This window comes from Boleophthalmus pectinirostris, unplaced genomic scaffold (assembly GCF_026225935.1).
Source record: "Boleophthalmus pectinirostris isolate CB_2022bp ecotype Guang Dong unplaced genomic scaffold, ASM2622593v1 HiC_scaffold_3, whole genome shotgun sequence".
NCBI lineage: Eukaryota > Metazoa > Chordata > Actinopteri > Gobiiformes > Gobiidae > Boleophthalmus > Boleophthalmus pectinirostris.
In genome coordinates this window covers 37,844,274-37,863,493 of record NW_026571299.1, presented here as the reverse complement: position 1 = coordinate 37,863,493, position 19,220 = coordinate 37,844,274, and the positions used below count along the sequence as shown (strand labels likewise).

Below are 19,220 nucleotides of genomic sequence, written 5' to 3'. Positions count from 1 at the left end.
CTGAGCTCTTCACCCTATCTCTAAGGGAGCGCCCAGCCACTCTGCGGAGGAAACTAATTTCGAGCACTTGTATCCACAATCTCGTCCTTTTGGTCATTACCCAGAGCTCATGACCATAGGTGAAAGCAGACTGACCGGTAAATCGAGAGCTTTGCCTTTTGGCTCAGCTCGCTCTTCACCACAACGGTCCGATACAGCGACCGCATCACTACCGACGCTGCACCAATCCGCCTGTCAATCTCACGCTCCATTCTCCCCTCACTCGTGAACAAGACCCCGAGATACTTGAACTCCTGCACTTGAGGCAGGGACTCTCCACCTGCCCGGAGACGACAAGACGCCTTTTTCTGGTTGAGAACCATGGCCTCAGATTTGGAGGAGCTGATCCTCATCCCAGCCGCTTCACACTCGGGTGAAACCACCCCTGTGCTGCAGGTCCTGATTTGATGAAGCCAACAGGACGACATCATCACAACATCATCTACAAACATCAGAGATGATCCTGGTGTCCCCAAACCGGACCCCCTCAAGAACCGGTGACAGGGGCAGCCCTGGGGAGTCCAACTTGCACTGGGAACAGGTCTGACTTACTGCCAGCAATGCGAACACAGCTCCTGCTCCAGTCATACAGGGACCGGACAGCCCTTAGCAAATGGCCCCAGACCCCATACTCCCAGAGTGCCCCCCACAGGACACCACGAGGGACACGGTCGAATGCCTTCTCCAGATCCACAAAGCACATGTGGACTGGTTGGGCAAACTCCCATGAGCCCTCGAGCACCCGATGGAGAGTGTAGAGCTGGTCCAATGTTCTACGACCGGGACGAAAACCATGGTCAGATTATCCTCTCCAGTCCCTGGCATAGACCTTACCAAGGAGGCTGAGGAGTGTGATTCCCCTGTAGTTGAGGGATATACAGATACAGAATAGAGGGACCACCACCTCGGTCTGCCAATCCAGAGGAACTGTCCCCGACCGCCACGCGATGTCGAAGAGATGTGTCAACCAAGACCCACAACATCCAGAGACTTACGATCCTCAGGACGGATCTGATCCACCCACAGGCTTTATATTATGAATAGGATTTTTTTGATGGACAAAATAGCAAGCTCACTGCAGCAGGTACAGAGAGAGGAGCCACAAGATCCTAATGTAAGTCTGTTGGAGCCAGAGTCAGAAGGAGCCGGAAGAGCCTCCTGGAGAACTTCCTATTTGGCACGTGGCGGCTACAGCGTTAGATCTGTTCACTCATATATACGGTCTATGGTTGTATGAAAGTGATGATGATGTATAGAAAATGTCTAATAAAAAAGGCTGAGTAATCATATTGTGTCTAAATGCGTATGTTGACATCCAACATCCAAAATTTATGTTAGCTACTTTTAAACTCTTTGAGTTATCTGACCAACTGCATGTGATGTTTATAGTTTGTTTTACCCATATTGTTGATGTATTTCAACAGGATAATAAAAAATAAGGAACATGGAGTATTACATGCGAATATTACAATGAAATTGCAAGGAAACAACGAAACTGGGTCATTTTTGACCCACTTATGCATCTAAGGGTTAATATGGGTAGGTCTTATAGCTTTGTAACTAGCACCATTTGAGTCCCCTGACCCTGAAAATGTAGGTTTAGCAGTCAAAATCAACATTTCAACTTATTCAGAGGCTGATATATTTCAAAGAGTTTTTTGGTGGCCTTTTTTTTTTTATTCAATATGGCCACCATATAGACATGTGGGCAAATGCAAACATTGATTTTCTGACTCCATATACTATAACCTTTCCAGAAATATACAGTTTAGCTAATCCCCAAAAAATTCCCACTAAGGTTAAAAAATGAATATAAGGAACCGGACTATGTGTGCTATAGGAGTTATCGCGAGTTCAACTTCAACTCAAAGTGCGTCCGAGGAACAGTTTTTAGGGCGTAATATGTCTTCTCTTCAGCGGGAGCCTTCTGCCAAGCAAGAAGGAAGCATTAAGCTGAAATGAGTGCATCTGCTGCGTGAAATCCTGCGGCTCTTGTGTTGATTCACACACTGGCTAATGAAGGCTAGCTACTTTCGCCTAAACCTCCACACAGGAAAGCGGGAGGAGAGTCCTAAAGACACCGGAGGCACTCACTGGCTGCTCTATCCTCCGCCCGCTTGTTTCTGGGCGTAAAAGTTTCAGGTCTTAAATCTACCTGGTGCCCTAGTGCAAATATGGAGTGGCTGTGACTTTAGATTTAAGTGGGAAGAGAGATTAAGTCTAGTTTTACAACCAGCTCGTGCATTCAGATCCTGGACATTGTGTCGGACCTGACTGGACTGGGACTTTGACCAGTTTGATCGCTTAATATTGGAGACAGAACCAACAGGACAGTGGACAGAGGATAAGCTCTGCATCATTCCCATGGAGAAGGTAAGAGGCTTGTTTTCGTTAGTTATGGGTGAATCTGCGGGTGGAGCCTCACAGGTAAATAGTGTTAATAGTTAAATAGTGATAAATGAGCTCGGAGCCGACGGAGCTGCTCCGGTTGTTCTGCCTTGTAGTGATGAGCAAATGAAGTTTGATCACGCATTGAAGCCTTTCATCCATTTGGTTCACTCTAGCGCAAAGCTTCTTGAAGCTTCATTTCACAGGACATCTACTGGACACAAAAATATCAGTTGACATGAATTTGAATTGTGTGACATTTTGCAGAAAGCCTGTGACTAATACTGTCAGCAAAATAAAGAAGTATAGAAAACATGTATATTGTAGTGATGGCAGTGTACTGTGTATCTATATACTGGCAGTATGGAAAATGATTATTTGAAAATGATGAAAATGGAAATCGCAGCAAAATCGATCTATTAAAATAACAGCAAAATCCGAACCACTTCCTGAATCAGTCACGTGGTACAGCCGGGCAGCGAGGCTTCGGACGTCATCATTTTTAGCTCCTCCCCTAAATGGAGCAAGCCTCGATAGGCGCATCGAGGAAACGCCCCCTCCCTACTCGACACACGCTTCGAAGCCTCGATACGGAACGTCACATCACTACTGCCGTGTGCTGTAGGAGTGGAGCTGATGCCGTGTGTTTGAGTTGTGACCGTAGCCTCTTACTGCACTTTTGCTGATGTTGTTGGAGCTGGTTGTGAGCGGTGGATCAGATTGTGCGTTGTGCTCTGATGGATATAGTTCAGGCAGTAGTGGCCAAAATCTCTGTCTGTTTCTGCCATTCGTTATAATACTATATAGCCTATATATAATATTATATTTATAATATATATTATAACCCCCCAAAACACAAATATACCACCAGCCGCCACTGATTTTTGCTAATAAATAACCCTACATTATTCATGTAGTGTGTGTGAATATCTCATATTTATTTTAATTTTTTTATTATTATTGTTTAGGCCTACTTGTTGTCACTTTCTCTGTCTGGAATACATGGAGGAAGTTAGTTTTTAAGGCTTTTTGTGGGTACTTAAAAGTTTTGGGGAGAGTATTTATTTGTTGTTTTAACATTAAAGAGGATCATGCTTGTACTATTATTTTATTGATGAATGAAGATGAATTAATGGCCTACCCACCTTCATCCATGCAGTCTCCTGGGACTGTCGTGCGGTAGACAGCCCGGCCGTGACTAATTTGCTATTGAATGCGGCACACGTCTATTGTGTGGCTACTCAAAGTGTGCTGTGGGAAAGTTTGGGCAACAAGGCTGAAGAGATTAAAGCCTTTGAAGAGAGAAGCAGCAGCTGGGACCATGTAAAAGGCGGGAAACCTCTGATCGTCATCATGCAGACAAACCATAGTAAGAGAATTGTAGCTTAGAAATGTTGCGTCCATCGAGACTCTACACCTGCGCACTTTACGTTGGATTAAAGCCCCGTGTGCGTCCATCAGTCCAAACACTCATTTATTGATTTCTAGCCTACATAAACTGTAGCCTAACCACATTGGGTCTACAATCTATCAGCCCTTTACTTACCACAGTTTACAGGCTCGCGCATGTGGCAAGTTTGACAGTATTATGGGTCAGTTTGTTGTTAGGCTAAAACACGGCAGCATCCGTATCACACGCTGTATATACTTTATACAATATAAACTAAAGAAAAGGGGGAAAAAGTCTGTAACACTTAATCTGCCTTTTTGCTGTTATGTGTTTACTGTGTCTCTCACTGTTTCTGTAACTGTATTTTTTATTGTTTTCTGTGTCACCTGCCTTTGAACCACAACCTTTTAGTCATATTTACACCGTTACAGATGTTCAGATATACACTGTCCTTATTAAATCAATAAATTGCTCAGCCATATGTGATAGGCCTTATTGGGGCCTAGGCAGCCAAAAAGCAGCAAAGTAAAGTAATCTAAATACAAATTTCAGATATCTTTTGGCTTTTTTACATTTACAAGTATATTTTATTTGGATACTTTTTACTTAACTTCATTTGCAGGCCTATGGTTTTGTTTTGGGCCTTTGTTTGGGCTAATCTGACCACTAGTTTTCATAGTTAATTATTAGTTATTAGTTATTTCTGTTGCAGGTCACTGTTTCCCGCCACAACTAGGCACAAAGCATTCCTGAGGCTGTTGTCTTGAACCAGACTTTGACTGTTGGTGCTTGGGGGCATGGCCCTAACCACAAAGACAGGGGCAGGTGTGTGCCTTCAGAAGTCTCCTTGTGACTCCAACATCCTCTCAGAGAACCTGGGAAAAGGCTGACCTCTTTTCAGAGACCAGAGAGCCCTCAGTCCTTCATGTGAGTGCCCAGTGTTAAGCATTAAAGTGTCATGTGATGAGTCTTACATAGTGGAAGCACTGCTCAGATCAGACAGGGTAACTGGTGAAAGTTTTTCACTTATTCATTATAATTTAATGAGGAGCATATGTACATTTACAGTAAAACACTGCTGTCATATAAAATTAGGTTATATACAATATTTTGCTAGCCTAATTATAATTTTTGTGAACATACTACTTAAATTTGGCTGTCCATATTTGTAATGATGTCTACCTACCTGTGTGACTTAGGTGCACAGCGGATGTGAGAGTAGTGCTTGGTCCCCCGGTAGAGGTCCAGATGGCCTATTGAGCACAGAGTATAATGAGGGCCTGCAGGATCAGTGGCGGCTGCAGTCGGGTGGGGCACTGGCCTGAATGGAGGCTTAAGTGTGGGAAAGAGGAGCAGTTCGGGGCTCTCACACATTCCTCAGTGCACAGAGGTCCTGTGGCTGCACACAGACAGTAGGCGCATCTGGGCTCAAAGCCATGGAGACTTGTTGTGCGACGTGTGCACGTGGGAGCAGTGTGGCAGTGTGTGTGGCAGCGGGCCCCAGCATGAGGCCCTGCTTTATCAATAGAAAAGAAAGTCCACACTGGAATGCGTTTAAGGGCCAAGCAGTGCATTTTCATCTGAATTTTGTGTCATGACTCACTTCTGAGAAATGCGTCCTGAGGAACAGAAGAAAAGACATTTCTCTCTGCCATCTGGCACTTGTGCATATTTAGGTGTTATTAATGCTCATTAGGACAGTACAATGCCACATTCATTATAAAAACCTAGATTTAAAAAATACATATATATAATAAAATATATTTCAGTAGGTAGGAAACTATGTTAAATTTAATCACAAAGAAAGTGAGATTTACTAAGCAGATAGCAAACACAAATCAGTGATATTACACATCTGAATATGGCAGAATTCTACCATATTCAGATGTGTAATACCACTGTAATACCACCTATTTAAAGCCTATATAATGTGCAGATTTAAAATACTGATTATCTTACTTACAATATTTCATAATTGTTGCAATTATTAGTGCAGGTAATAATAACATTGGTGGGGGGGACAAGATTCATAGAGATGACAGGAGTAAGCAGTATATGAGAATACACACACAGAGCCTGGGCAGAGAGCGGGAAGAGATTGAAGGAGGCCACACGCGTGCCCTGATGGCGGTGCCTGTGATCTGGCCCACAGGTTGAAAGGTTCTCTGTGGGTGGGAGGTGTTGCGGGGGGGGCAGTCTGTGAGCTATTGACTAAAGGGTGTGTGTGAGTTGGATCCCAGCCTCCTTTCCCACACTCTGCCTCCCATTTATTACATATTCCCCTAAATGACCGAGCAAAGCAGGGCTAAGGGGGGCTAAGGGGGGCACAGGGGTGCAGGCGTTGCACAATAGAAGTGTGCCTTCCCACAGGACACTGGATAATTGTGTTTAATTGACAGTTGCTTTTGGAATGTGTCTTCAATCCCGCGTCCCATTTTTCCCTGGACTTTCTGGCGCTGTCAGAGTTTAAGAAAATGTTCTGAATAGATGCAAATTCCAGTAGGCTATAATTTTCCAGAAATCATTTCAAAGAATTTCCATGTATTATTATTACTGGGTCTATCATACACTACTCACTGAATAATTTCATTTGTTGTAAAAGTATTACTGATATACATTATTTTGTTATTGCATCTTAATGATTAATGAAATAGGTTAGTCACAGTTCACAGGTGCGAGTCCAGCATGTGCCTGTGTCTTATCTTTATGTCTTTAGTAGCGCTTATCAGTCGCTGTCTGCCCCTGCACATCTGCAGCCAACTGATCAGATGAGACGGCGGGAAGGTTCCCAGGTAATAAAAGTGTAACGACCTGCTTGTGTTGGTCTGTACCTTCACATATCTGCCGCAGAACTCCCTCCACTCAGGCCATGGGGCCAGTTAACCATGAGATAATTGATGCCTCTCTCCTATTGTTGTGTCGGCCTCGCCCACTGGCCTCAGAGTGTGGGAAAGCTAATCCTGCCTGGGACTCATGGCTTTGTAATGCTAATGTCCGCCTATAAATAGGGCAGAGGGATCCTCAGCCAGATCACAACTCACTCTGCTCTCCAAGAGAAACATCTCAGCTCTGCTAAAATGGCACCAACCTGCACCAGAGACTCAGCTATTTCAATGCTCTCAGCCAAAGACAAACACAAAGTAAGTCAGTTACAATCATTCCAGACTCTCTTCTGATTGTCATACTTTATCTCATTGTGCATTCAATCAACAAGTTTCTAATTGAATGTCTTTTTTTCTATAGCTGAGGAAACCAGTTGTGGAGAAGATGCGTAGGGACCGTATCAACAGCTGCATTGAGCAGCTCAAAGTCCTGCTAGAGAAGGAGTTCCACAAACAAGATCCTAATGCTAAGCTGGAGAAGGCCGACGTCCTGGAGATGACTGTAGTGTTCCTGAAGCAGCAGCTACAGAGCCCAGCCTCTCAAATTGCCCACATGGAGGGCTATTCTCAGTGTTGGAAGGAGACCATGCACTTCCTGTCCTCATCCTCCATCAAGGACATGTCCCTGTCTCACCTGCAGCGCCTCCGCTCTCCTCAGCCTGTGTCCCAGGATATGTGCGCCACTCTTCCTGTCTGCTCTCAGCTCCACAGCCAGTCCAGTCCAGTCAAGCAGCCGCCTGCTCCTGTCAAGTCCATGTGGAGGCCCTGGTAGAGGCCCCAATGCAGATTCTCAAACACAACAGATGGGTGTCTCCATCATTCTTACTGTAGGAGAAGAATTTCCGATGATATGGATCTTTTAAAAAAAGACTTTCTTCATATTGAAGAATATTACAGAGATGCTGTTTTAGCAGTACAATTTAGTTTGTGTTGTTGAAGCACTGTTTTAATTGGTCATTAATTCTTACAGTGAGGATTATCTATAAAGATATTAGTTGCTATGCCAACATGTATTTTCTTGAAGCTCTTCTATCATAGCCCTTGTAATCATGTTGTATTGAATGCCTTCTGTGAAGGCTTCTTGTTGTGTTAAATTGTTGACACTGTTTGAAAGACACTTTTCTATGGAAAGACATCACCTCTTACATGTGTACTCTCTAAAGAGAAACCATACAATATGCTCTTTTGAAAAATACATTTGAAAAAACATTATTCTGTCTTTGTCTTTATCTTTATTGTTTCATTTGGATAGAAAGTTGAAATTCACTATTTAAGGTTAAGGTGTACATTATTGTCTCTCCTAACGAAATGTGTCATCTGCATTTCATTGCCTTTGGAGCAACCTGTACAGAGACCTATCTCCAGATGTTTAAGACGACATAGATGCAGGATTTATGTAGAACTGCATGAGTTTTAGTTGCCAGAGGGCTAATACTGACAGTTTGCATTAGCTAATACCCTCAATACAAAGCAATTATATTGCAGTACATTGATTAAAATTCCCTCCATGAAACTAGATGTGTGTAACTTAAAAATGTATCAGTTTGGTTTAGATCTACCCACTTTGAGAGTTTAGACATGTTTTAATGAAAAAATCATTGTCTGGTGAGTCACTGAAAGCATTGTGCATATCACAGGTAGGACCTTAGTTTGCTTGCTCCAAGTGAAGTCCCAAGTCTTTGTCATTTGACATCTGTAACCCAAATTACAGATTACAGTTTTTGCAGTTGATATGAATATATATGTAGACCTGTTACCAAATAGAGAAGAGGGGACATATGCCATTATCATTCAGTCAGGTTATTCTTTATTTTGTTAAGTCACAGGTACATATTGTGTATAAAGAATAGTGATCGAGAGACTGTTCTGCCGGCTGTGGGGGGGAAAAAGCTAAATGTTTTGTCCTGACCACTGTCTAGTGTTATTTATATTAGATATATGTATGTTTACTCAGTGATATGTGTTTAGCCATCTGTTCTCACCTGGGACACACCTGCCCCTTGGCCCAACTTACACCTGCTTCCATCAGACGCAGGGCAGAGATTTCCCACGCTTCACACAGGTCCAGTTACAAGTGCAGGTCTGTGTTGTCAACACACATCAACTACTGATCTTCAGAGAGAAATCCACACCATGGCTAAACCTACACTTTAAACAGGCTATAAACATGTAAACTCTATTTCATTGTATCTACAAATTATTCTAACTGGCATAGCTCATTATATTTTATTTTGTTATAGATAATAGATTGTAGTTATATAATAGTAAATTATAGTAATTTGAGATAAATACCACTCTATCAATTGCTACAGCTGCTTGTGTAAAGGAAAGTTGAGTTTCCCTCCTAAACTTGATGGAGATTTGTCAGAGAAGAAGGGGGTATCAGCAGGGTCAGGAGGGTTCTTGCCATAGTTGTTGGGAGGAGGGTTTTCCACGGCACACTTCTTTTGTCCTGGGATGAAGGGGGAGAAAGGCTCAGTAGTGTGGGAAAGCTGTGCAGAGGCAGGCTCCACACAGGGGAGGTGCGCCCTGCGGCCCTGCACCAGCTCAGCTCACCAGCTGTTTGATGAAACCCGAGTTGACAGAGCACTGCTCAAAAGTAGCCTAAGGCTTAACACACAAAGCATGAGACATAGCATAGACACACTCACACAGAAGTGGCTCTTTGAGGCCCTGCAGCACGAGGACCAGCAAGCTCTGTGATCAAACCTCATTAGCCCCAAAAGATGAGGACACGTGTAGGTGTCTAATCTTTGTTGTAATGTAAATTTGTTATCACTAATATGAAATTGCTCACAAGTTTTCTTCATTACTTAAAATGATTTCTCCTTTGTTCATGTCTATAACCTAAAGAACTCACAAATTTTTGTATGAAAATTGAAAATATTTATTTATATAAATAATGTATCAATCTTCATCTTATTAGAAAATAAACATTTGTCAAATACATATATATTTATAGTTATCCTTTGCAAAAGGTAACAGTAACACCATCCTCCACATAGAGGATTAACAATACAACATGTATTACATCTGTTTGATACACAAAATTTACCAACTCCATAGGAGTCAAACACCTGGTACAGGTCACAGGCTTTGGCCTTTACAAATAGACTTAAAGCAAAGCTTTTACAAATAAGAAACTGAACAACAGAACTGTTTGTTTATGAATAAAAATTTGTATGATGGAGACACCCATCTGTTGTGTTTGAGAATCTGCATTTGGGGCCTCTACCAGGGCCTCCACATGGACTTGACAGGAGCAGGCGGCTGCTTGACTGGACTGGACTGGCTGTGGAGCTGAGAGCAGACAGGAAGAGTGGCGCACATATCCTGGGACACAGGCTGAGGAGAGCGGAGGCGCTGCAGGTGAGACAGGGACATGTCCTTGATGGAGGATGAGGACAGGAAGTGCATGGTCTCCTTCCAACACTGAGAATAGCCCTCCATGTGGGCAATTTGAGAGGCTGGGCTCTGTAGCTGCTGCTTCAGGAACACCACAGTCATCTCCAGGACGTCGGCCTTCTCCAGCTTAGCATTAGGATCTTGTTTGTGGAACTCCTTCTCTAGCAGGACTTTGAGCTGCTCAATGCAGCTGTTGATACGGTCCCTACGCATCTTCTCCACAACTGGTTTCCTCAGCTATAGAAAAAAAGACATTCAATTAGAAACTTGTTGATTGAATGCACAATGAGATAAAGTATGACAATCAGAAGAGAGTCTGGAATGATTGTAACTGACTTACTTTGTGTTTGTCTTTGGCTGAGAGCATTGAAATAGCTGAGTCTCTGGTGCAGGTTGGTGCCATTTTAGCAGAGCTGAGATGTTTCTCTTGGAGAGCAGAGTGAGTTGTGATCTGGCTGAGGATCCCTCTGCCCTATTTATAGGCGGACATTAGCATTACAAAGCCATGAGTCCCAGGCAGGATTAGCTTTCCCACACTCTGAGGCCAGTGGGCTAGGCCGACACAACAATAGGAGAGAGGCATCAATTATCTCATGGTTAACTGGCCCCATGGCCTGAGTGGAGGGAGTTCTGCGGCAGATATGTGAAGGTACAGACCAACACAAGCAGGTCAATACACTTTTATTACCTGGGAACCTTCCCGCCGTCTCATCTGATCAGTTGGCTGCAGATGTGCAGGGGCAGACAGCGACTGATAAGCGCTACTAAAAACAAAGATAAGACACATGCTGCATTCACACACACGGACACAATTGCAAAAAAAAATGTTTTTTTTTTAATTGTCTGTCATTTTAATCTCTCATATGTGCAGACTGCAATATCACCAGCAAAAACAAGTACTTCTTTTAACAACTTGTGGAAAGTTGACCCTGTGTCATTTTAGTCTCATCAACAGAGCTGATCTTTTTCTCTGGGGAGAAGGCACACTTCCACTTAACCATAAACCCTCTGTTACTGCAGACAACCCAGCAGCACCCCCACTTATATTATATCCCATTAAAATTAGAAATCCAGAAAATAGGTCAAATAATGTAGCTGCATATGACGGTTGTGATATATATATATATATATATATATATATATATATATATATATATATATATATATATATATATATATATATATATATATATATATATATATATATACATATATATATATATTAGAGTGGTGTGGTTTGTAGCACTTTGGGAACTTTGTTTTTGTTTATAAATGTATTTTATGTGCTCTATACATGCACTACAGTGTGCTCTATACATAAAGTTGATTTTAATTAAAATTTTATTCAAAATTGTATTTAGTTTTATTTTATTTTTGAAATTATTATTATTATTATTATTATTTATACATGTTGTTGTTATTGTTGTTGTTATTACTTACGTCTTTGGACCAAACCGACAAAGCACATTCCAAGGGGATTTGTGATTTTTTTTGTTCACTGGCGGTAATTTTGATTTATCTGCCCTGAATTTATTTTTTTTTTTTTTTTTTTTAAACAGGATACTTGGAAATTTATTTTCTTTTTCAGAAAATCTTGCCACGTATTCTGCTTCATTGGTTCATTTTGAAAAGTAAGGAACAACATGTTGTCAGTGCTTGGCTGTATTGTGTAGGCTGTCATGGATATTAAACCTGTAACACATCCAGTGGGTTCACTTTCAGCACGTGGCACTCTCACCAGGTCACTTTATTGTAAAAACACAACTTGTTGACCTTAAATGCTTAGTTTTTTGCATGCATTAGGACATGATGTCGATTCCTTCATTAACATTTGCCGTAAGGATTTTACGCACATCTAGTTAGACTCCCGCTGAGTGGCGCGTGGTGTCCACGCTGGTCTGTTGCTTGTGCCCGTGATGCTGGAAGGCTTTTTTTTTTTTTTTTTTTTTTTTTTTTTAATAAGAAGGTGCAAACTTGGCCAACTTGGCACCTCTGCACACACTCCGCACCCCTGCTTCCCCTCTTCTCACTTTGGTTAAAGATCAAAAACACCACAAGACGGGAGGGAATACATTAGATAGAAAGTTTTAGAAAGCCTTCCTTTTCCACAACACATTTATCTGTAATCTTGTAATGTCAGTGGGTTTGTAAATGTAGTTTTATGTCAATCTGATCGTTGGATTATCCTATTCACGAATGCGTATCGACTGCAACACATGCGTACTGTCGCATGTCGATGAATGAAAACAATTTTCATTTTCATCCATTTGCTTTGCTTTATTCTGTGTGATCAAAGACCACGCGACAGCCGCGCGACACACTTCTAGTGTGGGCTCATGTCACACTTGGAGAAGATAGAGGAAGTGGAGGTGATTCCTCAAACCAGACGGGGAGTGGATGTGTTTGTAGTCGGGACTTTATGACAGGTCTGGACTGTGGGAAAGTCTAAGGTGTGAGGAGTCCACGAACAAGGCGCCAAAATGCAGATCCTCTGGGTCTTATAAAAAGCGCCTTTGCGTCTGCACGGCACACTACATGCTCATCTGCGCTCAGGAGGACGAAAGACTCGAGATCAACAATGGCTCCTATTACCCAGAGAAGATCCAAGGATACAACTTTGGACATACCAAACAAGGTAAATAAACTAGGACGCAGATTAGATCCAAAATGCCTAAACTAAACGAATAGACTGGTCCATTTATTTATGAGCAATAATTTAACGTTTGTTTTGTTTTTGGTGTTTTAGCTAAGAAAGTTGGTTGTGGAGAAAGTCAGAAGAGAGCGGATTAATAACAGCATCGAGCAGCTCAAAGCTCTGTTGAATCTAGACGAATACGAGCCCACGGGTGGGGCCCAGTCCAAACTGGAGAAGGCAGACGTCCTTGAGATGGCTGTTTGCTTCCTGCGTCAGAGAGCCATTGCGTCTGTGGTGCCCAGTTATTCACAGGGTTTCTCTCAGTGCCTCCAGGAAACACTCCGGCATTTGTACCTACACGCGCCCCTGCAGCACGAGGAGAGAGAAGAAATCAAGCGCTTCTATGTGGTCCAGAGAGCTGCGCTCCACAGGCACATTGCAGATGAGCACAGCACCAGTAAACAGTCCCTTTGGAGACCGTGGTAAAACTGACATACTGTGTTATATTTCAGTATATAAGGACATTAGATGCTTTTCTCCCTTTGTGTTGATAAGCTGTGTTTCTATGTGCGCAAATGCTGTCAGCTTGTAGTGGCTGAGCAGCATTTGCACTTTCCTGTGTTCCTAAATCCTGTCTACAGTGTAGCCAACAGAACACAGTGCAAGGCCTCACTGCTGTTATTTTTGCCTTTTATAAAGGTGTTCAGGCCTCATTTACGTGCATTGTATTTGTTGTCATTCCTTTATAATATCGCTTGCTCCCATAGTTTTAGTTTTGTAACTTGTTGTCAAATAAATATTAAACATTCCCAAATCTTAATGTCTTTCTTGCATGTACAGCACAGCCCTAGATTATCTTATATTTTGTATTTGTCCCAAGCCAAACAAGGTCTTGAACTTTGCCGTAACTCTTTCTAACGTGTGTAATAGGACCATGGACAGCGCCTAAAGGCGCGGAGAACTGAATTGACCGTTACATTATTACTTTTTAACTAGACTAAGACTAGAGAGGTCAAACTCTTTCTTTAGGTCAAAATTATATCATAGCAGAAAATGAGATCAAATCGTAAGTTTTGAAATGCATTATTTTATATAGCTCTCAGTGATGACACATTCCAAACGAGCACACGCGTAGATTCACACACTTTGCCTTCTCAGAAGACATAGACCTTAACTTTCCACACCAAATATGTAAAATGCTGTAAATATCACACAGTGAAAAGCAAAAACTTCTTAGAAGTAAAGCCTAACTTGATAACTTAAACAGCTCAATAACATGGAATGATTTTTTAAAGAAAATACAATTTCCAAACAAAATAAAACAATCCAGTCATTAGTCTGCAAAAACAGCCAATATGGCTTGTCTTTCAGTTCTTTGACAGGTCCTTCATTTCCATAGGAAATATACAGAGGCTTCAAATTAGTAAACTGCTATTTTATATAATTTCAATAAAAATATTTTCAATAGAAAAATTAACGGTTACACATGAATGTCTAAAAACATGGGTACTGAAAAATTTAAAAGCAATGTTTGAATATCAAACATTTTAACATAGTCAATGCTTATTTAAGTAAATGTTTCTTCTGACAGAAAGAAGTCCTTTTTTCAAATAACCAAACACTTCTGATCAATTCAGTTCTACCAAGGCCTCCAGGGAGCACTGTTTTCTTGCCTCTTGTTGATGGTGCTGCTTTGTAGACAGAAGAGCGCCTCCTTGTGGTTGTGCAGCTCAGTGCAGTGGCTCTGCTGAGAGCTCTTCATGAGGCTCTGGGACAGGAAGTGTGTCTTGTTCTGCTGCTGCAGACGTGTGAGCACAGTGACGGTCATCTCCAGGACGTCTGCTTTCTCCAGCTTGGAGTCCGGCTGCTGTTGGAAGAACTCTGCACACAGGAGAGACTTGAGCTGCTCAATGCTGCTGTTGATCCTCTCTCTGCGCAGCTTCTCCACCACAGGCTTTCTCAGCTGCAACAACAAGACACACATGAGTTCATTTGTTCTACAGAAATGACTGACTCAAACTGTACAGGCTTCATAAAAGGCTGAGTAGAAGAATGAAACTGTGTTTACCTTGTGAGAGAGGCTGAGGTGGTCCTGAGAGAGGCCTGTTGCTGCAGTGATTGTAGGAGCCATGTGTGGATGTGAGCTGTAGAGCTCTGTGGAGAGAGTCTGCTGTGTGCTCCTTCAGCTTCATATTTATAGAGCCACATCTCCATATGAATGTGTGAGTCTAGGACTGGGACTAGTTTCTCACACTCTCAGCCAATCACAGAGCTCTTCTGGCAGCAGCCCTCTGAATTGCTCTGGGGAGGGGGGTGTCCCAGAGGAGCAGGTGGAAGACTTGGGCCTGATGGAGTGTGCTGTTAGTGAATGTGGGAAGAGTGTGACCTAATCAATAACAGGGCACTGACCGTCCCTCCACACTTAGGCAATGACATTGATCTTTCTTAAATACATTTGCTCTGGTCAATTCAATTATGACTAACTGCACTGAGATTTCATTACCATTAGAATTATAAAAACTTTACCTAGTATTTGGTAAATGTTTCTATCTTTCTGACTTTTAATATAGCATGTATTTTGTTTTTAAAGAATTCCCCCCCAGATCTCATCTTCCAAGACTCAAGCTTTTATTGTCATTATCATAGTGCTTTTTACTTTGAAAGTCATTTTGCTAAGTCCTCTAAACTTTCATTTGTTTGTGTGTGTTTTGTGTGGTTTTGGGTGTGTTTCATGTGCAGCAAGCACGGGGCAGTTCTGGATGTGTTGCCAGCTGCAGCAGATGTGGCTCTTGTCTGGACTGTGAGTAGACGTGCTGCCTGACTTTCCCACACGGCTCAGTGAATGTGCCCTCCACAAAGGCTGCTCAGAATGGGGCTTTAGTGACAGATGCCGCCCGGGTGCTGTAACTGAGAGGGACCATGACATCACGTGCCATCTGGAGGGAAAGCATCTGATTAGCTGGCTTTATATATTCACTTTGTACAGGTCTTTTTTGTGTATAGAGCACCAGGCTGCATGCATACTGTAGTGCAGTTAAAGCAATATTGTTTTAATAATAGGTAATTAGGTAATAAAAATCTGTGCAGGAGTACATAAAAATAACAATGTGAGCAGTTTTGTTATGCAACTCATAGAACTATGTAACTCAAACTAAACTAAAATAAACTGTATTTTGTATTCCACAAAATATGGAATTGCCCACCAGCCTCAACCACTTTTTTTTTGTTTGTTTGTTTTGTTTTGGTTTGGTTTTTTTTTTGTTTGTTTGTTTGTTTGTTTGTTTTTTAAATTGCACAGTTGTTAATTCTGTCCCTCAGTAAAATTTTTTGAGAACAGAAAAAAAAGAGCATTGCTAATCCAAAAAATTGTATAAACATTTTGGTCTAGACTTTCACAATTTTTGGAACTTGCTTGAATTAGTTTGCTGTGACCTTATCCCAAAGAAATAATGACATTTTAGGATAATGCATTGTATATTTCAGTGGCTAGTTCTTCTAATTTGGCCTCCGTAAAGCCATTTTCCCTCTTGACATGTGTACATGTGTGTTTGTACATGCACATGGACTCATTATCTTTATCCTTACACTGTTTTCAGTTTGTCTTCTATCTGTTTTTAAACATGTGGCATGGATCTCACTGAGTCTGAAACAAGCTTGGTCATTTACACTTATAACAGATAATTTATCTACCTTTATGCTTCTGTTAAACTCCCTATTAGTTTGCTTCCCACTTGAATTAATTTATGGCATTTATGTGAAGTGTGCCATGTCACCCAAGGGAGCAGGCGGCTGGTGAAGGGTGCTGATCACGCTGCACTGTGACTGTGTTCTCCCCTGCTTTCCCACACTTGGCCTTTTGACCACTCAACAATAGACACGTGCCCTGTCAAATGCAAATGTGTCCCGTAAAACCAACTCCTCCTGCTGCTGTCACATAGAATGACTTATTAGAATGCTGTTTACCAACAAACTAACATTACAGAATTAAGAGGTGAAGACAGTGTTGATGGTTGTTCAACTGTTTAAATGTTCTGTTTATTATGTAAGTACAACAAAGTTTATTGACTAAAACTGTCATTGACCATAAAATAAGGAGTTGACCAATTAGGAAGCACAAATAGGACATGAAGGTATAACTCGAATCTGCACATTAAGACTGATCATTTTGAAATCCACACCATAAACGCAACACTTGCTGCAACAACACACATATCACTACTAAATCGTGAACTATTCATAATGAATAAAGGAATATTTTTGATACAAGTAATATGACACTGGATCTTTAGTATAAGCAGTGATCCCCCCACCTTCTTCTGCTCTGGGGCAGATGCCAGCACTTTTGTCCTCTGTGAGGGAGTGTTTTCTGGTTTCCCACACTTGGGCCTTTCATGACAGGAACAATAGAAGTGTGTCTTATTGCACATGGCATCAGTAACAGTGTGTGAGCTTGTCATTTATGAGGAAACAGCAGCAGTAAAACTACTGACCAATCTCTGAACACTTAGTGTCAAAGTTTGATTCATGTTTCAGTGCTGTATGTCCCTGTCATTATCTGTGGTGTTTTGTGGTGTGCCAGTGCATGACAGGTCATAATCATTAAGTTACTAGGGTGCTACGTGTCAGCTCCAGATTTCATTACAATATGTAACTATAAACCAACCAAGACATTGTTAATGAAACATTAAAGATAAAGCTTACAGATATTTAGATCCAGTTCAATTTTCATTTATTTGCCTCCACAGGAGGCAGCAGTGACACTCAGAAAAAGCAGAAGGAATATATATTGGATTATTATGTTTTAAAGACCTTTCAGAACAGGTCTGAAGACGGATAACACACCTTGTGTGATTTAAGTGACAATTTTCAATTAGAAAACAATTGTATGTATTCATTATGAACAATTCAACAAAACACTGATTATTGACAAAATAATCAATAAGTTCACAATGTGAGAAAAGAAACATGTCTGGTCAGGTTGACCATTTCACAACATTTCATTGTACTACTAGAAAATGCAGTGTTTGAATGTCAAACATTTGCTTATTATTCAGCACTCATACTGATACTCATACATATCTCTTCTAAAGAAGAAAAAAGCCCTCCTTTGAAATGATCAAAAACATTTGATCAATACAGTTCTACCATGGCCTCCAGGGAGCACTGTTATCTGGCCTCTTGTCTTTGCTGCTCTGTAGACAGAAGAGCGCCTCCTTGTGGTTGTGCAGCTCAGTGCAGTGGCTCTGCTGAGAGTTCTTCATGAGGCTGTGGGACAGGAAGTGTGTCTTGTTCTGCTGCTGCAGACGTGTGAGCACAGTGACGGTCATCTCCAGGACGTCTGCTTTCTCCAGCTTGGAGTCCGGCTGCTGTTGGAAGGAACTCTGCACACAGGAGAGACTTGAGCTGCTCAATGCTGCTGTTGATCCTCTCTCTGCGCAGCTTCTCCACCACAGGTTTTCTCAGCTGCAACAACAAGACACACATGAGTTTATTTATTCTACAGAAATGACTGACTCAAACTGTACAGGCCTCATAAAAGGCTGAGTAGAAGAATGAAACTGTGTTTACCTTGTGAGAGAGGCTGAGGTGGTCCTGAGAGAGGCCTGTTGCTGCAGTGATTGTAGGAGCCATGTGTGGATGTGAGCTGTAGAGCTCTGTGGAGAGAGTCTGCTGTGTGCTCCTTCAGCTTCATATTTATAGAGCCACATCTCCATATGAATGTGTGAGTCTAGGACTGGGACTAGTTTCTCACACTCTCAGCCAATCACAGAGCTTATAAAAACAATGAGCCATGTGGACATGAAAGCACTCAATTCTATAGCTTAAGGGACAATGATTACATCTCAGGGGAACAGGTGGACAGCAGGGCAGTAGTGGAGGGAAAGTATTTCACTAACTCCCAATGACATTAACCTCAAAATGCTGGTGATAAATTTAAAGAAACAAAAAGAAACAATTTGGTATAATAATTTGGCATATAGAGTTCAAACACCCATACTCCCTCTTTGGTCCCAGTAATGACTACAAAACAAAAATCAATCATTTGTGGTAAAAGACTAATGTTATGTTGTTTTAGGTTGCATCCTGAATGGTGCCCACGCCTATAGAAGTGATAGCAGATGTTTGGACGGCCTGCAGCTGGATCCTGGTGAGTAGAGCGCTCACACTAGGTTCCCAGAGTTTTGGGATCAGTGTTGTACTAAAAAGGATGAATAGACCTTTTGTGTTGAGGCCATTAGCTCCTCAAACAGCTCTGAAGCTCAGATAAACACCATGCAGAGGGAAGGAACACCATTGGTTGTGCTTTCCCTCCACTTTGTCTCTGACATCAGGTTTGTCCTTGGTTAAATCTGGTACCTATTCTGTAGATACATATAGAATGGCATGTGAAGTCACTTTGCTTATCCACAGCCCTTGTATCCTTTCTCTTGCTTACTTGACCATGCAATATAAACCACAAAATATAGTGTGGGCACAGAAT

General features: G+C 41.7%; 4 protein-coding genes and 1 pseudogene across 4 annotated transcripts; 2 read left to right on the top strand and 3 right to left on the bottom strand.

The window, feature by feature from the left end:
• The first annotated feature begins 6,754 nt into the window (after positions 1–6,754).
• LOC110171150 (transcription factor HES-5-like) lies at positions 6,755–7,471 on the top strand. The gene is made up of 2 exons (XM_020936838.2): positions 6,755–6,957; positions 7,061–7,471. Exons 1-2 carry the CDS (start codon positions 6,895–6,897, stop codon positions 7,469–7,471), a joined length of 474 nt encoding a protein of 157 aa, XP_020792497.1. The 5' UTR covers positions 6,755–6,894.
• Positions 7,472–9,930: 2,459 nt separating this feature from the next.
• LOC110171152 (transcription factor HES-5-like) lies at positions 9,931–10,553 on the bottom strand. The gene is made up of 2 exons (XM_020936839.2): positions 10,445–10,553; positions 9,931–10,341 (listed from the first exon to the last, which is right to left on the bottom strand). Exons 1-2 carry the CDS (start codon positions 10,505–10,507, stop codon positions 9,931–9,933), a joined length of 474 nt encoding a protein of 157 aa, XP_020792498.1. The 5' UTR covers positions 10,508–10,553.
• Positions 10,554–12,682: 2,129 nt separating this feature from the next.
• Positions 12,683–13,225, top strand: LOC110171153 (transcription factor HES-5-like). Its single transcript, XM_020936840.2, has 2 exons — positions 12,683–12,739; positions 12,851–13,225. Exons 1-2 carry the CDS (start codon positions 12,683–12,685, stop codon positions 13,223–13,225), a joined length of 432 nt encoding a protein of 143 aa, XP_020792499.2.
• A 1,153-nt stretch (positions 13,226–14,378) lies between these two features.
• On the bottom strand, positions 14,379–14,876 carry LOC110171154 (transcription factor HES-5-like). The gene is made up of 2 exons (XM_020936841.2): positions 14,808–14,876; positions 14,379–14,702 (listed from the first exon to the last, which is right to left on the bottom strand). The coding sequence occupies exons 1-2, from the start codon at positions 14,868–14,870 to the stop codon at positions 14,379–14,381; spliced, it is 387 nt and encodes a 128-aa protein (XP_020792500.2). The 5' UTR covers positions 14,871–14,876.
• Positions 14,877–17,880: 3,004 nt separating this feature from the next.
• LOC110171155 (transcription factor HES-5-like) lies at positions 17,881–18,376 on the bottom strand (annotated as a pseudogene).
• Positions 18,377–19,220: the final 844 nt, after the last annotated feature.